We start from the raw sequence: 22,833 nt of genomic DNA, 5'->3' as shown, positions 1-22,833 counted from the left end.
AACAAAAAAAACATTGATATTTACGGCTATATGGAAGTAAATATGTGCCATCATGAGCTGAGAAAAAGTTACAGTTATGTAGAGACAGTGGTCTTTTTTAAAAATAAAGTTTATTAGCAATTCAAGTAGAACATAGACTACACTCACAACAAAACTGATTTCATAAATGATGTATCACCACGGGGCTGCACAGTGGTGCAGTTGGTAGAGCTGTTGCCTTGCAGCAAGAAGGTTCTGGGTTTGATTCCCGGCCCCGGTCTTTCTGCATGGAGTCTGTATGTTCTCCCTGTGCATGCGTGGGTTTTCTCCGGGTACTCCGGTTTCCTCCCACAGTCCAAAAACATGACTGTCAGGTTAATTGGTCTGTCTAAATTGCCCCTAGGTGTGAGTGTGTGCATGGTTGTGTGTCCTGTGTGTCTCTGTGTTGCCCTGCGACAGACTGGCGACCTGCCCAGGGTGACCCCGCCTCTTGCCTGGAACGTTAGCTGGAGATGGGCACCAGCAACCCTCCCGACCCCACTGAGGGACAAGGGTGCAAGAAAATGGATGGATGTATGTATCGCCACCAAATATGGGAGAAATTAAGGACAAATAACTAAAAGGCGATGTCCTTAAGGTTCAATACTCAATAAAATATTAAAAAGAATCTTTTGTTTACCCTATACACAGCAAAATATAAAAACACCTAACTATGAAAACGTACATTTTTAAATATGTTCAACTTAGATCTTAGCTTTTGAATAATGTAATACAATGTGTAAATAAAAGTGGTAATATAGATAATGGAATATTTTATATTGCTGTACATATCCATCTTCATGTCTGAAGAATAATTAAGCAAATTAATTGAGCTATGAATTCAAGGTGTTTTTACTATACCAGATTTTATATCAGACATTCTGTTGTCTAATAAGCCAAAATTGGAGTGCTTGCTAATAACAGAATAGCAAATTCTATTAGAGTTTGACCAGGAGTGGAATAATAATTTGAAATCACTGTCTTTGCTTTGTGAAACTCATTTTTTATTTCAGATTTAGGCTCAAAATGCTATCTGGTTTTCACCCCAAAAAATAATCAAAATTTTAGGAATTAGAAGTAAATTGAAGTTCACTGTTTGAAGAACGATGTACAGATATATGATAACTGTGCGGCTGTTTGGAACAGTCAAATAAAAAACTGAAGAAGAGATAAGGTAATCGTAAAGAGTCTGAAGGATTGAAGTTCATTCATCTGACATGCTACTCTGTTAAAGACTCTGGCCGGTCTTATATGAGCAGTATAATGCACCGATGCCATTAGCTGCTCTTATCTCAGGGAAAGAAATTGTATATAAGGGGTGTTAGAGAAACTGGAGGAGCATGTCTCTCATCATGAGTGCATCAACAAGCTTGAAGCTGCGTTTGCCAACCTTTGTGTTGGTGCTAGAGGTTGTAATGATTGCACTCTACGGCATCTTTGTCACCTATGACGATAACTCCAATGCGAAGCTGCAAAACAACGAGACCGACCCGATGGAAAACTCAATGTATCGGGACTACCCTTACTTTGCTGATATTCAGGTGATGATCTTCCTGGGCTTCGGTTGCCTGCTGGCCTTCTTTCGCTTCTACGGCTTCAGTGGGATGGTGTTCAACTTCCTCACAGCCACCTTCGCCATCCAATGGGCCATCCTGATTCAAGGGTACTTCCAGTTTTACTCTGACGGTAAAATCCACTTGGGAGTTATCAATCTCATAAACGCAGAGTTTGCCTGTGCTGTGGTCCTCATCTCATTTGGAGCTGTGCTTGGGAAGACCAGCCCTGTTCAGCTCCTGGTCATGGCTTTGCTGGAGATTCCTATCTTTGCCGTCACCGAGTGGGCTGTACTCAAATATCTACGGATCAATGACGCAGGAGGCAGTATTCTTATTCATCTGTTTGCCTGTTACTTTGGGCTGGGGGTAACTTTTGTCCTCTATCGCCCAAGACTGAATAAAGGACACCCCAAAGAGACCACGAGTTATAACTCCGACATTCTGTCTGTGATGGGAACGCTTTTTCTTTGGGTGTTTTGGCCTTCATTTAACTCTGCTCTCACATTTAAAGGTGACGACCAGCACAGAGCCGTACTCCACACATTCTTAGGCCTGAGCTCATCAACTATCACCGCCTTTGCCCTCTCTGCGATGTTCAACAAAAGAGGCAAGATAACAATGGCAGATATTCAGAACGTGACACTGGCAGGTGGAGTTACCGTTGGGGCTTCTGTGGACATGATGATCTCACCGGTAGCTGCATACGCTCTGGGCATCATGGGCTGCGCTGCCTGCTTCTTTGGCTACAAGTACCTCACTCCCTTCTTGGCTCAGCGCCTGAGGATCCAGGACCAGTGTGGCATTCACAATCTGCATGGGCTTACTGGACTCATATCGTCCACTGCAGGGATCTGTGCTATCCTGATGGCCACTGAAGACACCTACGGGCCCAGCATGTATCAGATCTTCTCCCATCGCGCTCCGCCAGAGGGAGATCCGAAGCTGCTGGAGCTGCAAAAGCTGATTCCCGGGCTGAAGCCAGGTCTGGGCCGCACTGCTCAGGAACAAGCTCTCTTTCAGGTTGCAGCTGTCTTTGCCACTATCGCTGCAGCTGCAGCTGGTGGACTGCTCACCGGGCTGGTCATGAAGCTGCCATTCATGGCGTCACCATCTGATGAGAACTGCTTTGACGATGAGCTTTTCTTCAATGTGCCTTCAGACTTTGACGGTGGAGCGGTTCTCAAGACTCTCGAAAACCTTGATGCAACAGAAAAAGCACAAACTTTGAATATCCAAGTCTGATGTTTCTAGCCTTTTTCTTAAAGTCAGGTTTTGATGCAAAAAGGATTTTTTTACATAGTTTGTTTTCCATGTAGTTGCACTTACATTTGCAACTATAGAAGTAGAGTTTTGTAATTAATTGACTTTTAGTTTGTACAATGAACAGATAAGTGAAGCCTATAAATGATTGGCATGTTTTTTATGATATGTTTTTAGATTAGTCTTGGTTCAGTGTTTTCATTTTTAACTGCAACGATTTTAAATGTGTTTTCTCTGCTTGTATAATATCCCACTAGCTTTTTTTTTTTTTTACCTTATTTGCTTTACTTGTTTACTTGTATACTTAATTTAATTCATCTGTGACTCTTGTGTTTTGTAACTCATCCTGATGTTATGTCTTGCTAATTTTGTTTTACAGCTAGAATGTATTCTAATAAATCCACCTTTTGCCCCCAGTGCGTCTTTCCTCTACAACAATTCAGCATTTGCATTTGCATTTACTTTACTTTTGAAGAAAATGTAAAATCAAGATATTTGATTGATTTATTATATACAGTACATATATATTACTCAAAAGTGTACCATTTTATTTATATTTTTTGTCACACTTTGTTGCACATTTGAAACTGAGCATTTTTAACTCACTCCCTTCAATTCTGAGTTCAGAAAATCAGCTGTTCTTCTTTGAGTTTTCACCTTTACTTTTGATAAATTAAACAATTACTAGCCAAGTACCTTGAAATATCTTAATGTGTAGAAGGAAAAGCCATTTCATTTACATACAGTTCATTCCAATTTATTTCTACAGAGCTAATTTCATAAGAATTTCTCCACTTTTCTTCAAATCAACATACTGTTCAGTCTCATGCCCGATATACGCTGCATTTAAATTCAGTTTATAATCTCACTAATTATAAACTGAATTGGTAAATGTCGACTATGTAATCCAGCTCAGCGGATTAAATTGAGTCACGTCTGTACTGTGATGATACACTTTCACAAATCAGCAGGTGGCATTAAGATATTCTTTTGCTCTAAAATCTATTAAGAAACATATGAAATTTGAGTTGTTATTGGGATAAAGGGGTTTTGTTTTGTTGTTTTTTAATCAAGGTTGCATCAACAGATCTACATAGAAACCTCTGATTCCTTTACAGACTGAATTTTCTTGCTCTGAAAATGAGATATCACTCTGAGTATAACCAGTGTGTCCTCTTCCTCCATCCAAGGCTATAAATGAAAATAAGCTGAGCTGGTTTTTGTGCTTCTTGGTGTTGCATTATATACTATCAATACAAAGGTTAAGTACCTTTTCTTAAGTGACGGGGTCAACTTATGTAATCATAGAAAATTATTTCAACGCTCTGGCCATGTAAAATGTACTTTCTCAAACCTCTGGAGGGAGGTTCTTATAGTTAGAAAATCCCTCATCTGAGGATGTAATCAAGTTGAATATAATATTTTTCTTGCATAATTTTAATTGTCTTTTTAAGGACTTTGGAGCATGAACATTGTTACAGTCAAGTTCTGAATTTTTACATATAAACAAACACATTTGGTTGAAGTATTTTAATATAAAGTTTGTGGATGTTTTCTTTGGATGTTTGACTCCAACTGTTCATCACTTTTCATTAATTAATTATTATAATCACAAAATTATTAAAAATGTTTTTATATTTTTGGTAACCCTTTATTTGAAGGGGTGTGAATAAGACTTACATGACACTGTCATAAACATGACACAACATCTGTCATGAACATAAAGAAGTCTTTATGAATGTTTATGACAGTTGTCGTGAAGTGTCATACAGTAAGTAATGGCACTTTTAATGCAAAGTTGCTCCAAAAGTTGTACTGAAAGTCCATTAAAAATGCCAACTTTGCATTAAATTATCATAATTTACAAAATCATGCAAAGTTGGCACTTTTAATAGACTTTTAATGCAACCTGTAGAGTAACTTTGCATTAAAAGTGTCATTATTTACCGAATGACACTTCATGACAACTGTCATAAACATTCATAAAGACGTCTTCATGTTCATGACAGATGTTATGTCATGTTTATGACAGTGTTATGTCAGTCTTATGCACACCGCTTCAAATTAAGTGTTACCATTTTTTTTTTACAGATAGCTGTTACACTTGCCAGAGTTTCAGTTTTGACACCCACCCTGTAAGAACATAATTAGATATTTATAATAAAGCTTGAAGCCAGATTTTTACACACACTGTATAGAAACATAACCTTTCTCTCTCATTGCCTCATGCTAAATGTGACAAAACTCTCTTTTGGTCATTTAGGATTCCTAAAATTATTTATAATTGCTCAAATCTAGAATAAGGAGAGAGATCATTTTTAATAATTGCTTACAAAGTCATAATTGTATATACATAGTTTTTGTTAGAATTGCTTTTTAAGTTGTATGACTTGGCTCAAACATTTCTGTTTCCCTCCACAAGCTGCAAAATCTTATTTCTTATTTCTATTTCCCTCTTTGTCACACAAGAAAGCAAGAAAAAAGCCAGGAAAGCCTTTGAGAAGTTGCCTTTAAATTCATCCATTTGACTCAAATTTTCTGAATTGACCTACAAGAAGCTTTCTAGCGCATGTCCATATCATCTAGACTTTATAAATTATCTATAGTCACAGTAATTTTTGTGCCTTGAGTCTGTCTTTAAGATTTACTTACTATAGACAAGAATGACAAATTTCTAAATCAATTACATCCAAAACATATTTGAAGTTAAAAACTAAATTTATATAACAAGATTCACCAATAATATTCTTCCCCTGTGTGTTACCCAGCTCTGTCAGATTATAAAATAACAACATTAATAGCAATAACACTTCCTTATCTCCCACAGTGATTACAGTGACGATAAACGCTAACGCTGATATGATAAAGGTGCAGCCGTGATAAATTTAACATACAATCAGCAATACTCTTTGTTCTAAGAAGTGTACGCATTTTTTGCACTGACAGTTCTTATCTGGACTGTCAGATTATTTGCTGATGTGTCCGTTCTCTATCACAGCTGAATCCAATGTTTGAATTGTCTCCTCTGTTTGTCATCAGGTCCTGCAGAGATGTAGTATTAATGAGCGTTACTTTGCTACCTTTGTTTTCTTTTCGTTAAAATTTGATTTAACTCAGTAAAATTGATTTCACCTTTGGCTCTTTGTCAGTCAAAGGTCAGGTATTGTTGCCTAATTCCAACACTTTCCTATCACACTGCACACGATGCACTTAAAGATTAGAAGAAGGAGCAGAAATTTATCGCACTGCTCATGGGAGTCAGCACTTTTTCTTCCCACTGGACATTTGAGGGCAAGTGGTTGTTATGGTCCTTTAAAAGTTTTATAAACCTGCAACGTTTAATGAGTTTCTGCACTGTCGATAAAGTAATGCACACTTTAAAATTAACCAACATGTAACATGTCTGACCTGATTTGAGTTCACCTGACATTTTTAAGAAAGCAGAAGAACTTAAAAAGCTTTCTCTGGTGCTAGATTCCCATTATTGCCATTGCTTGCTGTGTCACACTTTTAAATGGTCTAAACAAATCATTCAGTATGAAACATATTTTATTTAACCAACAATTTAACAAAAATCTTCAAAGAACTTGTATTTACAGGCATCATTCCCATAGAACCTTCCTACAAGTAATGAACATAAAAGAGTGAAAAGTTGCACTTAAACTAAAATTAGTACATTAATACATGTACAGATATAATAGATCCATTTAGTAGTTCTCAGTTTGCTTCAAGTTATCCTGTTGGTTTCATTAGGTGGTTATTTTTTATTTTTCAGAATTTGTACCTTGAATTAAAATGGTACAAATTCTAATTTAATTATACTAGACTGAATGGTAATGACCTGTTTGTCTGCGTGTCCTGAGTATAACTGTGGCTGAATATCACTTTGAGTGATGTCCTTCACTGCTGCAAGCAGGCTGTCAGTTCAATGTGGTGACAAATAGCGCCCTCCTGTGGTGGCAGGTGAAGCTTTTAAAATGTCCTCCATCCTCCTCTGAGCGTCAACAGGTCGTCTCAGAGATGGTTTGCGTAGCCTTCTTCACCGTCCGCAGTGTCGACCATTTTGGCTCGCTGGGTTTGCACGGAGGCGTACAGATCCGACATGGTGGAGACAGCATCATCTATGGTAACAGGTTCTTCCGTCTCTGCCTCTCCGGTTTCCTCTGCCTCCTCTAAATGCACGATATCTGAGACCAGGATCTGTGGAGAGATCCGCCCAGACTGTGGCCTGGGAGCCTTCAGGGTCAGGTTGGCGTAGCATTCCTGACTTTTGGACTGGAAGGACACAAAAAATAAAGATAATTTCAGTATTTAGTACATAAATACTTTATTCAATGGAGAACCTGTAAAGGATCTACCTGTGAGTCAGGATGGATCCTGTGTGCAATCCTTAAAGATGAAGAGCTTAGTGAGGAGTGAAGAGGAGCAGGGTCTGTGTACACAGCTACACCTGCTGACAACATTACAATTTATTTAAAATATTTCTGCCAACATGTGAATACACACAGATGCACTCAGAGTACCTACTTGAATCCATGTAGCTTAGATTCCCATAAATTGGATTATCTTCCATTTGTCTGGAACTCCGACTTGAATTTTAGAGAAAAGGATGAAAAAGGTCCATGAGCTTCTTCTTGTTTAGTCAAAGAAAAGAGCTTGACTTAATCTAAACATAAGTTACATACCTTCGTCTCTTCCTGCACTGACATCTTCCTTTCCCTATCGCAACATTGGTAATCATTTATTCTCCATAAAAAAATACCACTTTTCCTTTGATGTATGAAAGAAAAAAAAGATAATTACCTGAGCAGATCTTTGACAAGCAGCATGCCATGTTAAACAATAGTGACAGTGCCAGAGCGGTACCGAGGACATAGACGATGACGTGGGCATTTGATTTCAACCAATCATGCTCTATGAAAAAAATAAAAGCACAACTATCAGGAATGACATGCTAAATTTCCATACTTAATTCCTTCCATGTGAATTTGCAGCAGAAACATTCCAAGCTAATTGTTTCCTCTGACATGAAGAACCAATAATTGGCTATTGAGGAGCAAAATCTTCCATCTGTATGTGTACTTTGAATATATATTTAGTTATTTGTTATGATTACCCGACTTGTTATGACAGCTGGCACCTGAACTTTGTATGATATAGAGGCAGGATGCAAAATTTACAAAGAAATGCCCAACCTGCTCAGTGAGATGTCAGCGCTTACCACAAATCCACCACGCCGTCAACCTTATGCCTATTTTAGTATTGTTTTGAGAGGAAATATTTAATTTCAAACACTAACAAAACAGACACACATTTACGGTCATTGATAAAATAAGCAATTGCTTTTGCATTAACAATTTATCTACATTCAAATTTTAAACTAAATTTGAAGCCAAATTTAAAAATCCATTTAAACATTTAGAGGCGAGTCTCGTCTCGGGGTGCAGATTAATAAATACTGAACCGAAAGGAACAAAACTGTGACAAACTAAGTATCAGAGTCATGCACGCAGCATCCTGACAAAAATGATTTACAACAGAGCTCTGCTCAGTTGTCAGCAGAAGAAGATGTGGTTTCGCAGAAACTTTTGCAAGCATGGATGTGCAAGCAACTTTTTTTAGGTGTTGCGGGAAAACGAATTTCTTTCCTGCCTGAAAACCTATTCTGAAAGGGTTGGGTTATTTACTGCCCTTACATTTGGTTTGCAGCACCGCTACGTTACATGACAGTTATTAAACTATTTTACGCAGAAGCTTGAACTTATCCTACTGTCGTGTGTTGGAGTTACTTAGATATGTGTTAAAGCGTAGCTGATGAGAACATGAACCGTCTTTTGACTATTTTTCTGATTTTGTAATAGCATGCCGCTTGTTATGAGAGTTATCAAATGTAAATTTAAAGATTACTTTACACAGCCTCAGACCTAAATAAGACAGAAGGTAAGTAGTCAGTGTTGGGTTTGTTCCCTTCAAACACACCATTTTCTGTAGAAAACTCTGCTGAATATATGTAACCATAACACTGATTACTAAATGTACCATGAAATATGCAGCAGAGGGCCTTAGCAGAAAAGATCTGGAGGTATCACTACGACCTAAATCTCATCAGCCATAAATAGAGATCTCAAAACAGCGGCGCATGCAGGGGAGCTCATGAATCTTGCAGAGCTAAGAACTTTTGATACAAAGAATGGATGACATTAAGTCCCTTTGTGGAAAAATAATAATACAAACAGGGATTCTTGCATAAAAGAATCCTTGCTATTCTGAATATATTCACTGAAAATCCTTTAAATAGTGCATGTAAATAGTTTAAATGCAATTATAAAGAATAGAAAACAATATAATAGCCACCTTTTAAGGTAAAATTACATGAAAGGCAAAAACGTTGTGCACCCAATAAAAAATAAATTCACAATATATAAAAAATAAAAAGTTGATTTATTAATGTAGTTGAGCTGAAAATGATCCCTGGCAGACTCAGGTTTAAAGTGACCAATTTTACCAACATATTTCTTCTGACTGAAAGTAACATGAATGTTTTTGAGTGATGCAGCCAGAGTCCCATCCTGAACCTCCTAAAGATTAGGATTATGGCAAGGAAGCCTTTCAAACTCAAGAAGCTCAAGAAAATTAATCAGAAAATAGTACAACGGTTAAATTCCTGTCATGCCAATAAAGACTTTTAAACTTGACTATCATGTCAATAAGCTACCATGGACTCAATCAATGACATACATGGCATTTTTGTCATTGATGTGAAAAAAACAACAACAAAAAATAACCAGATAAATTATAGATTTTTAAAATGAATGAAAACTGTAGGATTGAACAAAAAAGGATATCATTATTATTACTGTTGTTATTATTATAAATGTATTTTAAAAAATAACAATTATGTCCTCATTTTGCTACACATTGTGATAAAAAAGGAAATTGAAAAGAGTGTTAATTGTACACATCTTCCTCTAATTTATGACCACTGAGCAATAAAAGGCTACATTTAGGTTTAGATCACACCACGATGTTATTTAAAGCTTAACTCAGCGCTGTACTTGTAATAATCGTGACGAGATACGCTATAGTTTCCAAAGCATCAGAATAAAAGTTGGTATAGTGTATGTGCGTTGAAGTTTTTGTAAGCAGTTTTTTTTCAGCGTAATAAGAGGTTTGCTATGATTTTAAACACTTGTGCTTCACAAAACCTCGTTGCATCACATTACAGACAAGACCTTCCTTCAATGGAAAATGGCACCCGTGCTTGAGAGTGGTGTGTGTTGGTGTGAGGGGCATTTAGCAACCTTTTGGACCAACTGCGTAACCACAAACAAACAACAATCAAGAGTTGCTGCGTCTATTTTGATCTATATATCATATTTTCCTTTTTCCTATTTTGCAAGTTCAACTTTAGTAAAACACATGAAAGTGACTGCTGCATTGGTGAACCCTAACTATGCAAAATAAAACAAGTGAATTATTACACAACATAAAAATACAAAATCTCATGCTGTACTGAAAGTCAGTGAGTTCTCGTATGTGATCTAAAAACACTGATGGCTGAAAACTCTTGGTCCAGAGTTCAGGAGCCGCAGCTGCTCCACACAGCAGTCTAGACCTTGTTAGAGCTAAAAGCAAGTTATTATTAGAGCCGAAGATTTCTGTGAAACGTCCCCAGAGTAAAAAAAAAAAACATAACTTTAAAATCTATCCTAGAATGAACTGCGTGGCGTGTATTTATACAATGAAATGTGCAAGTTATCTGTCTGTTTTATTCATCCTTTTTCTTGGGATAGCTATGTAATTGTTCAAGTAAAAATAGGATTGATTTTATTTCAATCTCAATCTGTTTTTTTCTCTTATGGAACGTATACGTTTTTGAAAAATAAACACAAACAATAAAAAAAAGCCTAGTCAGAGTTTAGTAATATAATCACCGACACTCATACTTCCTGCTTTATTGTCTGCCTTTTTGGAAAACATATGTCCATATTTTGACTTGCCCTATAATTCACCAATAACATCGTTCCAATACAAATAGTAAACAAATTTGACAAGCAACTGCAGAAAACTAGTAATATTTCTTAAGATGTATATATCAACTGTTTCTGTAAGCAATAAAAAATAACTTTTTATCTGCTCTGCCTCAATTCATAATAAATACTTTTCATTTTAAACAGTTTATTTTCAAAGAACTTTGTTATATCAAAAAAAACCCTAATGTATTTCATTTAACTACATAAACCTACAAACAAACTGAACAATGTGAAACAGAGACATTTGACAACTTTGATCTAAGAGTTGCACAATAAAAAATGCTGGCAGGTGGTTGCGTATTATGCTCAAAGTTTACCATATTTCACAATACGCAGTTGGTACAATTTCCTGTTTGAGCTATTTAAGATTTTATTAGCGCTGAATAAGTGTGAAACATTGAACAAACAATGAAACTATGAAGCTAATAAAACAATAGAGATAGTAATGTACTTTCTAAAATAAAGTAGAATAAATTCACTGAAAAAGTAACTTCTATACCTGCTGCGAAGTGTAATGTTGTCTACTATTCTTTGAGAGTAGCATTAAATTCCCTAGAAATAAAGTTATGTCTCTTAAATTCTTTGCATAATTACAAAATATCTCAAGGTTGGCATTTTTAAATAAAATTTTACATTCAACTTTTGAATCTCCTGATCACTCATGTTCCTTCTTTCAACACTCACCTTCTACTTGTGTCCGATTGTCACAATTCCCCATGGTGGAAACCTTTTAAAATTAAATTAGCAACTCTTTAAACTGATTGTTTCGCTAGCTAGACGACTCTACAGAGTGCGATGCATGTTTCTGTTTGCACACTCTGATGGCATGCAGGAGGCTCGTCCGTGTTTTATTTTTTTCTCAGAGGGCTGTCACAGGATGTATGCTTTTGCAGAAAGCCACAAGCTTTTTTTAGACTCCAAGAGCATCAAAGGAGAAAGAGGCAAGATAAACCTGAGAATCTCAGGGAGCATCTTCAGAAATACGCATTGTATGTAGACTGCATGCATATGTGAGAGAGGAAGAGAAGGTAGCAGTGTGCTAAATTACTGCGAAGATAACAAGATAAAACCTTATCTAACGAAGATTTTATCTTCTGATTTATTTATTATTTCTTTTAGCTTTGCTTACCATCAACACTTTGCTTTGTTTGAATAATTGTGACAAACAACTTACTAAGTTAATGTGAACTTTTAAATTTTAGATTTGATAGAAAATTGCTTAGGAATGAGTGGGTAAAGAGCATTTAGAGGAGTACAACGTCAATTTCAAATGATTATCAATGTGCCCTACAAGTTTCTAGGACAACAATTGGTAACACTTTATTTGAAGGGGTGTGCATAAGACTGACATGACACTGTCAAAAACATGACATAACACCTGTCATGAACATGAACGAGTCCTTATGAATGTCTATGACTGTTGTCATGAAGTGTCATTCGGTAAATAAATTGTTAATTATAATAATTTACAAAATCATGCAAAGTTGTCACTTTTAATGGACTTTTAATGTAACTTATCAATCAATCAATCAAATGTTATTTGTATAGCACATTTCAGCAGCACGGCATTTCAAAGTGCTTCACATGGTTAAAATAAAAACAGCATGTGACATTGAATAAACAGTGAGAAAGAGATTTTAAGATAAAAACATTAAAACCCTCACCCCTTTTAGGACTTCAGTTAAACGTCGTTTAACTGGGCTTAAACCTCAGAGTTATAGTCAAAACGCTGTTTAACAAGGGTAACTTTAGTTAGACGACATTTAACTGGGACATTTTCCGGGGGGCTTTACATCATTAAAACGTAGAAAAGAAATAAAAAGAAATTAAAAACATTACATTGAATAAACAGTGAGAAAGAGAAAAAGATATTTAAAAAAAAAAAAAAAAACCTCAGAGTTTTAGTTAAAACGCTATTTAACAAGGATACTCAAAACCTCAGAGTTTTAGTTAAAACGCTGTTTAACAAGGATACTCAAAACCTCAGATATAGCCCTTTTAAAATTCACCTACGTTTCTGTAGCTGACTCCAACCTCTAGGTTTTTAGTTGAACGCCGTCAACTGGGACTCTAAACCCCGTAGAACTGTAGTTAAACGTCGTTTCACTGGGACATTTAGAGCAACTTTGCATTAAAAGTGTCATTATTTACCGAATGAAACTTCATGACAACTGTCATAAACATTCATAAAGACTCGTTCATGTTTATGACAGTATCATGTCAGTCTTATGCACACCCCTTCAGATAAAGTGTTACCCAACAAGGTTTCTGTGACTAAGACCTAAAAATGTGGAAAGTTCCATTAATGGTTTGACACCTTTACCTAAAAAATAGTCACCATCTGCATGAGTGACATTTTAATTTGGGGTTTTTAGTTGTACATTTGAACTCTTCTCTTTCAACTTTTCAAAGATCATGCAACAGCAGCAACTTCTGTAATGGCGATTCTTTGAGACGACCAGGAGACAAAAGACTTTGACTGAAGAACTGATCAAGTGTAGGTTGACCAAAATGTCAAAGTCCAACAAGTTGATCTGCGGAAACCGTACACCACAATAGAAATACACATGAAAAATGACGATACAAAGGCACAAAAATCGCAATGACATTTTCAAGCAATTATTCGCTAAACCAGGATCCAAATTTTACACACATCACTTCTAACATTGTGCCAAGTGTCCCTTTTGCAAGTTCCAGAGAAACCAAATATACTTTTGCAGCCATCAGCAAGCTTCTGGCATCACTCTGACCGGATCTTGGACCAGCACTGAGGTCATCTAAAGAGAGGTCATGGTTGGTTGTTGCCATGAAATCAGCTTTCAAACATCCTTTTGTCCTGATTTGTCACTCTGTTGTACCCAAAAGTGAAGAGCAGAATGGGTTTTACAGCCATTGTTAGCGTATCATAGGATAAAGCATTGACGTTCCTGGGGTTTTTATGTAATAAAGTGACCAAATGTATTTTCTTTGCTGTTGATAGTTTGAATCTGATGAGTAAATCTTCCAACAAAATCCAAACAAATGCTGAACCCGGTCAGACACCCATGGTGAATGCTTTCTAGAATAGACCCAACCCTACAGAAAATTTAAAATCCAGTTCTGTGCCAGAAAACCACCTAATTTAAAAAAAACATCTCCTATTTCTGTTTATTGCTCACATTTTCAGACAGAGCTCTGCACTTGTGGCTACAACAGCATATGGCTTTACTGCAAATGGAAAAGAATAATGTATCCAAAAATAACATGAAACTACATGTTTACTTGAATTATAAAAAGTCAGAAGTAAAATGTAACTTCTGCATCTGATTATTGCTCTTAGTTGCTTTTTGTAATATCTTTCCCTTCCCTGGAAAAAAGAAAGTAAAAAAGTGAAGTTCAAATGTAAATAAACAAGGCACTAAGGTTATGTATTAGATGGTGGCCAGCATTGTGATTATATCAGAGAGCTAAAATCAAACAACAAAAGAACTTCAGCGTACTAAATTTGTGAAACCACAATTAAATTTAGCTTCACTAAGACAGTGCGGGAACAGATCTCAGCGTGTTTTCGAACTGTTATACAGTGCAAAATGTAAGTTAGGACGACGGGCCTAAGAAACTTTAGAAACGTGAAAACTGGGTTTTTAGGTACCAATAAACAAATAAATCTAATTCATGGCTTCAGTCTCACATGTTGTTCTACTATCACTTATATGTTGCCTTTTTTTTCAGCCTGGACTTAGGAGCTAACAGAAATGTTTTTCAGTCTTATGTTTGTTTTTAAATATGTATTAAATATCAGTTGTATTTTGAAACATGATTTAATATTTTGAAATTTCCCTGAATCATGAGTGTAGCATGAATGTCTGAGCTGTGAGTCTCTGTCTTGACTATCGAGCAGCTCCTGTTGTAGGGTAACCCTTGCCTCTTACCCAAAGACTGTTGGAGTTATTAATAATTTGATTATTAATAATAATAATAAGAATCCACATAACCAAACATGGAGAAGCAGCATTCAGCTTCCATTCACCACTTATCTGTAAAAACATCCAGAAAACTGCAAAACAGCCGAAACAGCCTTTAAATCAAGGCTTAAAAACCACCAGTTTAGAGTTCATTTAATTAATAATAACTGGAATTTTGATTGCCCTGCGACAGACTGGCGACCTGTCCAGGGTGACCCCGCCTCTCGCCCGGAACGTTAGCTGGAGATGGGCACCAGCAACCCTCCCGACCCCACTGAGGGACAAGGGTGAAAGAAAATGGATGGATGGATGGATGGATGGATGGATGGATGGATGGATGGATGGATGGATGGATGGATGGATGGATGGATGGATGGATGGATGGATGGATGGATGGATGGATGGATGGATGGATGGATGGATGGATGGAATTTTGATCAATATATTTGATACATATTAATGATTTTGATGATAGCATTTGACAAGATGTGATTTTTATTGTTTGTTTCAGAATTGGTGACCTTATGATGATGGAAATCACTTTGAACTGCTATACAAATAAACTTGATTTGACTTTTGGTGACTCATATTTGTGATTTCTGTTTTTATTTTATTTACTCTTAATTTTAATTTTTTTATATTTTAATCAATTTGTATCTTTAATAAATGTGATGAATGATCATATTAATAATAGTAATAATTATTTTATTTTATTGTATTGTACTATCTGATTTCCGAGTTGCCTTTGAACGCACCGCAGCCTTCTAGAGGCGGTTCCTCCCCCTCTTCTCCCTCCTCCTGCTCGCGCGCTGCCCTCTCTTCTCCCTGGCGCTGATGTGTTACTAACGTCAGCCTGTAAGTCTGCTAAAATGTTTGGTTTCGGGTCAAAACTGCTGCTGCTTTTTCTGCTGGCCTTCCCCTGCGGATTAATATCAGTCGGTGAGTGTTTATTCCCTCTTCATAGCAGAGTTTTGGTTTCTCCTCGCTTTTTGTTAGCCTTTAAAAAAGTTGTCAGTCCATATTGACGTGGCACAGCCACTAAGCTGCGCAGGGGGAACCAGCTGAACCGCTGCATGAAGTGCTCCTACAACTAAATGTACGCCTATTTTTCTTGTAAACCCATTATAGCAGAGTCAAAAACGCAGCTCATTGGTTACCTAATTGAATGGAAATGACCGCCGCTTATAAATTATAGTAAAAATTATCCCATAATTAAGTTGCTTTATTTGGTATTTCACGTTTCTGGTTTTAGAGATGTTGGGGTTGCAACAGCAGCTGCAGCAGCTCCCCACGCTGGGACACGTCATCATAGATAAGACGGGGACCTCACTTTGTTTCTCCATTCACTGACACATTCAGGGTCTGCCTTTCTGCTGGTCATTTCAGCCTGCCAGCTTGTTTCAGAAGCATACACAGCAAATAATATCACTTTAACCTTCAGTTTAGCTAGAATATGCCAACTTTTCCACTGATTTTGGTATCGCTCATAAAAGAGAAAGTTAAGAAGAGTGCTTGAACTTTTCACAACAATTTGTCCAGATAAGCGTATGCCTTTAGGATTATTCTGGAAATTATTTTTTTTAAGTCAGATTTGTTATTTAAGTGAGGGAAAAGTGTTGCCTATTTGGAGCCGTATGGGAAGCAACAGGTGGGGGTGGGACCTCACTGTGTTGCTCAGGGTTCAAAAAGACAGATAAAATTCTGGTCTTCATTTTTCTGATTATTTTTTTTATTTGTATTTAAATCATAGATAAGACATAAATATCAATGAAAAAAATATGAAAATGTTTTCAGTTATTAATTATTTAACCATATAATGTAGTTGTGACCATATTCATAACACCAAAGTCTAATTACTTTTGTATGCAGCCAAAAATATTCTAATATATGTTTTACTTTTTCTGTACTAATCTTGAATTAAACTGAAAATCATGTTAATTAAAGGACTGTATTCTTCTTATGACCTGCTAATAACCAGGGTTTTGCTGAGTATAATATTTAATCTGAACACATAAACAGCTCATCTCTAAGCCTTAAAGCTGGCCACCTGCAGCCTTCCTGTGGTTCTGACACTTTGCTGCTTTCTGTTTTTAAAGGTCAAGTCTCTGCACAGTCAGACTCGGCCGAGGACGCTACTGACGATGCAGATGCTGCAGTAGACGAGGAGGAAGATGAAGACGAGATGGTGGTCGAAGAAGATCAGATTCAAAACATGGTACGTAGCGCGTCTGTGGTCGTGTTGCAGAATGTCAAGCGCTGATTCATTACGGTGCGATTCTGTGTTCGCCATCAGGACGGAGGTGAAGATGACTCCGATGAAGCGGCTGAAAAACTTGTAACTTCACACCCCGATGCCGACACTACCATCATCTTCACGACAGGCGAAGGTTGCTCAGTTGTTCATTTTTTTTCTTATTTTTTATAAAATAATAAAGTAAAATAAAAATGAAATGCTTGCTTAAAGTGATGAAACTGGTTGGTAAATGTAGTTGTTTGGTATTTTTCACGTGTTCAGAGTTTCCAGCCAATGAAATTGTGAGGTTCCTTGTGGGTTTCACCAATAAAGGAGGTCAGACTTTCACGGTTCAGTCGCTGGAGGCTTCTTTCCGTTATCCACAAGATTTCCAGTTCTACATTCAGAATGTAAGAGACGTCTGTGCCCATCATCATCGCACATTTTATACGTATTTATTCACCTCCATATCTAAAATATCTGCCAGAGATTTTTATAAACAAACAATAGGACTAAATATGTTCCGTTTACCTTTTACGGATCTTCTAGTTGACCTTTTTCCTGTAGGTTTGCCTAATCCTGTGTGTGTCTGCAGTTCACAGCGTTGCCCCTGAACACGGCCGTCCAGCCCCAGGCCCAGGCCTCCTTCGAGTACTCGTTTATCCCGGCTCAGCCCATGGCCGGACGGCCCTTTGGTCTTGTCATCCTCCTCAACTACGTGGATCCTGAGGTGAGGGGAAAATTGTTTCTTGTTTTGGCAGAACAAACAGCTCAAGATTTGGTTGCAATCTAAATGTTCACCACTAGATGTCATTTTATTTTTTTTACTTTTTGGGGGGTTTTTGTGTTTTATTTTGACATATAATAATGTGTGGTTTAAAGCTCACCTGAAAATGTTTGTGATTAGTGAAACTAAAGAAAAATTCAGTCTGAACACAGCAGTTCTACCGTTTTACTTCTGTTTATTTTATAATTAGTTGTGGTTGCGCTTTACAACTACTACATTTCGCTGAGTTGATTTCCTTTGATAATGCTCAAATGTCCTCAAATATCCTTGATATTTATACTACTTTTTTGTTTTGTATTTGGAAAGATTTGGTTCTCTCAGGCGGTCCAACACTTTTCATTAGTGTTCTGTCAGCAAAATTTAGGCTAAGTTGTATAGATATTTAAATAAATCAGATTTCAAGAATCAAACCAGAAAGGTCACAATCTAATAAATAAGCTGCAATAAGTATATAAATAAACACATATCTATGTGATTATTCAATTTAAAGAAGAAATGCATAAACAAAGCTATAAATTAAGCTATAAATACAAAATTAAATATTTAAATGTTAAGATTATTCATAAAATTATGACAGATATGACCAATAACGATGAGCTATAGAGATGACAGATATTATTTTGAGATTGGACAAGAAATATTTAGTATGCCTTTAGTGATGCTAAAGTCATTTTATTTACAAATTGAATTGTGGATTACATTAAATGTTTGATTATGCATTAAATATTATCAATTAAATTAACGCATTCATTACACTTTCATTTAAAGTATCACATTTTACTTGGAAAAGCTCTTTTTTCACTGGTACTTTTGGCCTCTATCTAAAAAGAAATGTAGAAATGAAATACTAATAATGTCTAAATGGTTTAGGATGATATTAAGAGTAGTCTTTCAAATCCTTTTTTTTTTCTCTGATTTGTTTGTGAACTGATGCCGATCAAAACAGACACGCATTTCCTTTCTAACCTTTTGTTTTTATTTAGGGCAACACGTTCCAGTCAGCCATTTACAACCAGACTGTCACCATAACGGAGCGAGAAGACGGACTGGATGGAGAAACGTAAGGCCTTTGACTGACATGTCAGTCATATCCTGTCACTGACATACTTACAGATATGAACACGTAGATAAGGCGCGTTCTCTCCTGCTGCTGCAAAGTTTGCAAAGTGCAGAAATACAAGGAAGACAACAAGCAAATGCATTACTCTGAAAGTACTGCATGGTCATTAATGGACAAATTTGAGCGATTAAACCAGTTTATGCAACTCAGTTCTGTCTAAATTATTCATAGTCACATTAGTTTTGCAAGCTTTCCCTTATTTGTCCTTTCAGCTCTTATTCACAGCATCAGCTCCCCCAGAATATTAAAAAGCTTGTAACAACCCGTCAAAAAGGTGTGAAAATGACACAAAGGAACGAGACGTGTGTGTTGAGCTGCTGCTGCACGAAGCACAAACTGTCTGTGGGAAACGAGATGAGCAAATAAATCTCACCTTCCTCAAATCTCACGGGGAAAAAAAATACAATTTGTTCTGTGGGTTGTCTATGGAACAACAACACGCTCCTTAATGCTCTGTTTAATTACAGTGTGCCTGTAATTCATCAGGTAAAGAAATTATTCTGTTTTGTGTTTGCAGGATGTTCATGTACGTGTTCCTGGGTGGGCTGGTGGTCCTGTTACTCTTTGGGATGTATCAGGTTCTGGAGAGCAGAACGGTATGCGATTCCTCAGTAACTTGGACTATTTTGTTCTGTGAATGCATCGACACATGAACTTGATAGACTGAAGTAGATGGGATGAGGAAGTCACCTTCCCTTTATGTCGGGAAATGCAATAAATAGATGTTCAAGACGTCAGTGACTACAAAAGCTACATTGTGTTTGTATTTCTTCTAAAACTTGTGGTGAGATTATTTATAAAACTTAGCGCCTTGCAAAAATGATGATGTTCCTTGAATATCATCATTGAGCTTTTATTTAAAGCCACAAACCTCAGAGGTTTTTTTTTGTTTGCTTTTTTTAGATTTAATGTGATAGATTAACAAAGTAGCGCCTTATTGTGAGGTGGATGGACAAGGATGCCTGTTCTTTGTGTTTTTTTTACAAATTAAAGTCTGAAAAGTGAGGCTTGCACTTTTATTTAGCCCCTCTGAATACTTTGAAGAGCAACATTTTACTGCAACTACAGATGCAAGTTTTTTCGGAGTATCCTCAACAGGAACTTCTACCTCAGTGTAAAGTGTCTTGCATGCTTCAGTTCCTACTCTTTATTTAGCTCCGTCCATCTTTAAATCTACTCTTTCTGAGAAACAAAACAAACAGCTGAAGGCAACACTTTCCTGGTTTTCATTTGAAAAAAAGCTCGACACTGGGATTCTTCTTCCTCGCCACGATCTGATCCTGCACTACATCGTTTCCATCTACAGATCCCAACTAAACACACTGAACTTCAGAGGGTATTGATACTGTAGCAGGGCCTTTTTCTAATGAGTGTCATCTTTGGTTTTGTTCTCTGCAGAGGAAACGGCTTCCTGTGAAAATAGAGAAGGGCACAACTGGAGCGAACGACGTAGACATCAGCTGGATTCCTCAGGAGACTCTCAACGCCATGAGTATGTTGCATCTTATTATAGACATAATAAAAGTCACAGTTTCAACTATATTAGTTGAAACTAATATAGTTGTTATATTAGTTTCAGTTAGTTATATAGTTGTGTTGTAGTTTTTTGCTGATTAAAAAAAAAATCTGATTCTTCATAAATTTTTACAGAACCTTCGCCAAAAACATCCCCTCGGAAACGAACCAAAAGGGCAGCCGGGGTCGACCAGTAAGCCCGACTGGTCATACTGGGCAGAATCCACGTTCCCATTCACTAAGGATCGACAGTCTGAAGCCTCTCATCAGAGCGCTGCCATTTAAACACTAACAGGACATTTAACTAAGTTTTAAAGCTGCATTTTTGTAAAATCATGGTTTAAGCAGTGAAATGTGCAGACCGCCATATGGATGCTGCGACGCCTGAGCTGAATGTGGAGGTTTAATCAGGATCAGATAAATTGACTTGAAACCAGAAGTATTGAATTTGTAGATCAAGTTTCTGTCAATCCAGCACCTCTGTGCCTTATTTACACCCGAACTTTGCTGCCCTGCAAAGAGTGAATGGTAAACACCAATGTGTCCGTCTGGTTTTAACACTGTGACACGGGGACTTTTGTTTTTAGATGTTTCTTTAAGAGAGTAATAACAGCAGCTGCATATCCTATGACAATCTTCTGCCAGCGTTTCCTTGTTTACCTGTTTTTTTATTTTCTCCCCTCGAAGATGGAGGCTCCTTCAGCATTTCAGCCTCGTCACGCAGCGTCATTGTAGCTCTCAGGTTGTTTGCTATCATTTTTATAAAACCGCCTTTTGAAAAAGCAATAAAAGAACAAAGGAGGTGTTTTTCCTGTTTCTTTTTTTGGAAATGTTATCACAGTATTTTATGACACTGCTATTTCATTTGCTTGTGTTTATTTAGTATATTTTACAGTACACAAATTATTAGTGTATAATTTAGTGTATAATACCGCTTACCCTAATTATGCAGAAGATATCCAGTTGTACATTTCTTTTTTAAAGCACATTTTTCCCCTTCATAGGTTTCCAAATCTGGAGAATTATCAAAACTGAGTAAACATAATTGGTTTTCCAGACTTTTTTCCGTTTTCAGATTTCTTAAACAGAAATCTGTTTAAGAAATGTTTTACACATCTGTTTTACACATCTATTTTACACATCAGTGTTTTGTGTCCACTCATAAAGTCAGTAAGTAAATTCAAAAGTAATTTTATTACAACATGATGAATACTTTAAAACATTTACATTTATCAGTACAGAGAGAAAACATTCATCCAGTTGTACCGGTGTTGAAACAGGTGGACTCGTGACTTTTTCCCAGTTAATTGCTGCTAGTATTTGTTTGGTTATGAGCATTTGGTCATAAAATAACAACCCAAGCTTTGAGTATCTATTGGAGAACTGTAATCTGATCAGATTACAGGGGGAGATGTTAGAAAGATCATCCAGAAGAATGTTGGAAGCTGCAAAAACCCCGGGAATGAGATTAACTTTCACCTCACAGCAGAACAATCACCTCACACAGCCAGCATTAGGCTTGGATCAAAGCATATTTCTGCATTGGAATGACCTAGTCAAAGTCCAGACCTACATCCAATGCAGGATCTTTAGCACAAAGACTTAATCTGACTGAGCTTGCGCTATTAGAAAGAAAAAATATACAAAAATGTCAAATATCTTTGATAGAAACACCATAATGGACCTATAGCTGTGTTTGTAGCAACATGTGTTTCCATTAAAATTGACGTCATAAATATGTCATTTTTATTTGTAGAACATAAATTAAGCCATAAAATTAGATGTTTTAAAAATTACTATAGTGTGGATAAAATATATATATATATATTATTTTTATTTTATTTTTTTACGAAAAGATGGTGTAGGGGAAAAAAAATCACTTTCGACAAAAAAAAAGAAGAAAATCATTCTAGGAAAGTGACAATATTAAAACCTAAAAAAAATAGTTGCTCTTTAAAAATTTTTACAAGAATAATATGAAATGCCTCTCTTCAAAATGCCAGCTAATATTTGGGACTCTAAACTGGACTCAGGTCAAAAATGCCTCTTTGGAGTTCATGATAGTAATTTGACAAATGTGGAAAAAGTTCAATGGGACGGACATTTCATCATCATCCAACACTCCCTATCCAGGCTTATAGACGACGACAACCCTGCTCTTTGAACGGAGCCTGTTAATTGAAACCGGGGTGTGAAAGAGTTAAAACAGATAAACGAATTGAAGGTCTAGATAATGACTCACAGTTTGTTCAGAGGAGGCTGGAGCGGCTCCGGTAGGTGGGAGCTGTCCGGAGCTGAGGAGGGAGGGGGGCGGGGGGCAGCGGGATGAGCTCAGCGCCGCCCGGGGGGCAGGTAACGTCAGCTGTC

At 36.8% G+C, this 22,833-nt stretch overlaps 3 protein-coding genes across 5 annotated transcripts; 2 read left to right on the top strand and 1 right to left on the bottom strand.

The window, feature by feature from the left end:
• The first annotated feature begins 821 nt into the window (after nt 1-821).
• Nucleotides 822-3,300, top strand: rh50 (Rh50-like protein). The gene has a single exon (XM_074186857.2). The coding sequence runs from the start codon at nt 1,359-1,361 to the stop codon at nt 2,814-2,816; it is 1,458 nt and encodes a 485-aa protein (XP_074042958.1). The 5' UTR covers nt 822-1,358; the 3' UTR covers nt 2,817-3,300.
• A 3,065-nt stretch (nt 3,301-6,365) lies between these two features.
• LOC103465282 (uncharacterized) lies at nt 6,366-22,802 on the bottom strand. Of its 3 annotated transcripts, none has more exons than XM_008409946.3 (6): nt 22,709-22,802; nt 7,638-7,748; nt 7,520-7,553; nt 7,362-7,423; nt 7,193-7,287; nt 6,366-7,109 (listed from the first exon to the last, which is right to left on the bottom strand). In XM_008409946.3, exons 2-6 carry the CDS (start codon nt 7,666-7,668, stop codon nt 6,849-6,851), a joined length of 483 nt encoding a protein of 160 aa, XP_008408168.1. In that variant the 5' UTR covers nt 7,669-7,748; nt 22,709-22,802; the 3' UTR covers nt 6,366-6,848. The 3 variants fall into 3 exon arrangements, with proteins under 3 accessions (XP_008408168.1, XP_008408165.2, XP_008408166.2); XM_008409943.3 differs by lacking the exon at nt 22,709-22,802 and adding an exon at nt 11,552-15,510; XM_008409944.3 differs by lacking the exon at nt 22,709-22,802 and adding an exon at nt 11,552-15,510 and having other exon boundaries at nt 7,193-7,284.
• Nucleotides 15,594-21,273, top strand: LOC103465281 (translocon-associated protein subunit alpha-like). Its single transcript, XM_008409942.2, has 9 exons — nt 15,594-15,750; nt 16,908-17,026; nt 17,105-17,198; nt 17,327-17,454; nt 17,640-17,774; nt 18,815-18,891; nt 19,469-19,547; nt 20,350-20,443; nt 20,602-21,273. The coding sequence occupies exons 1-9, from the start codon at nt 15,681-15,683 to the stop codon at nt 20,661-20,663; spliced, it is 858 nt and encodes a 285-aa protein (XP_008408164.1). The 5' UTR covers nt 15,594-15,680; the 3' UTR covers nt 20,664-21,273.
• Nucleotides 22,803-22,833: the final 31 nt, after the last annotated feature.

This window comes from Poecilia reticulata, chromosome 5, assembly GCF_904066995.2.
Source record: "Poecilia reticulata chromosome 5, P_reticulata-male-v2, whole genome shotgun sequence".
NCBI classification, from domain to species: Eukaryota; Metazoa; Chordata; class Actinopteri; order Cyprinodontiformes; family Poeciliidae; genus Poecilia; species Poecilia reticulata.
This window is presented reverse-complemented; position numbering and strand designations above follow the sequence as displayed.

Coding starts and splice junctions, on each gene's coding strand:
- LOC103465282 (XM_008409943.3), bottom strand. CDS start 11,585: ATGGGGAATTGTGACAATCGGACACAAGTAGAAG. Junction 7,749..11,551: donor CAATCGGACACAAGTAGAAG/GTGAGTGTTGAA, acceptor TTTTTTTCATAG/AGCATGATTGGTTGAAATCA. Junction 7,288..7,361: donor TCTAAGCTACATGGATTCAA/GTAGGTACTCTG, acceptor TAATGTTGTCAG/CAGGTGTAGCTGTGTACACA.
- rh50 (XM_074186857.2), top strand. CDS start 1,359: ATGTCTCTCATCATGAGTGCATCAACAAGCTTGAAGCTGCGTTTGCCA.
- LOC103465281 (XM_008409942.2), top strand. CDS start 15,681: ATGTTTGGTTTCGGGTCAAAACTGCTGCTGCTTTTTCTGCTGGCCTTC. Junction 17,027..17,104: donor AAGATCAGATTCAAAACATG/GTACGTAGCGCG, acceptor GTTCGCCATCAG/GACGGAGGTGAAGATGACTC. Junction 17,199..17,326: donor CATCTTCACGACAGGCGAAG/GTTGCTCAGTTG, acceptor TCACGTGTTCAG/AGTTTCCAGCCAATGAAATT.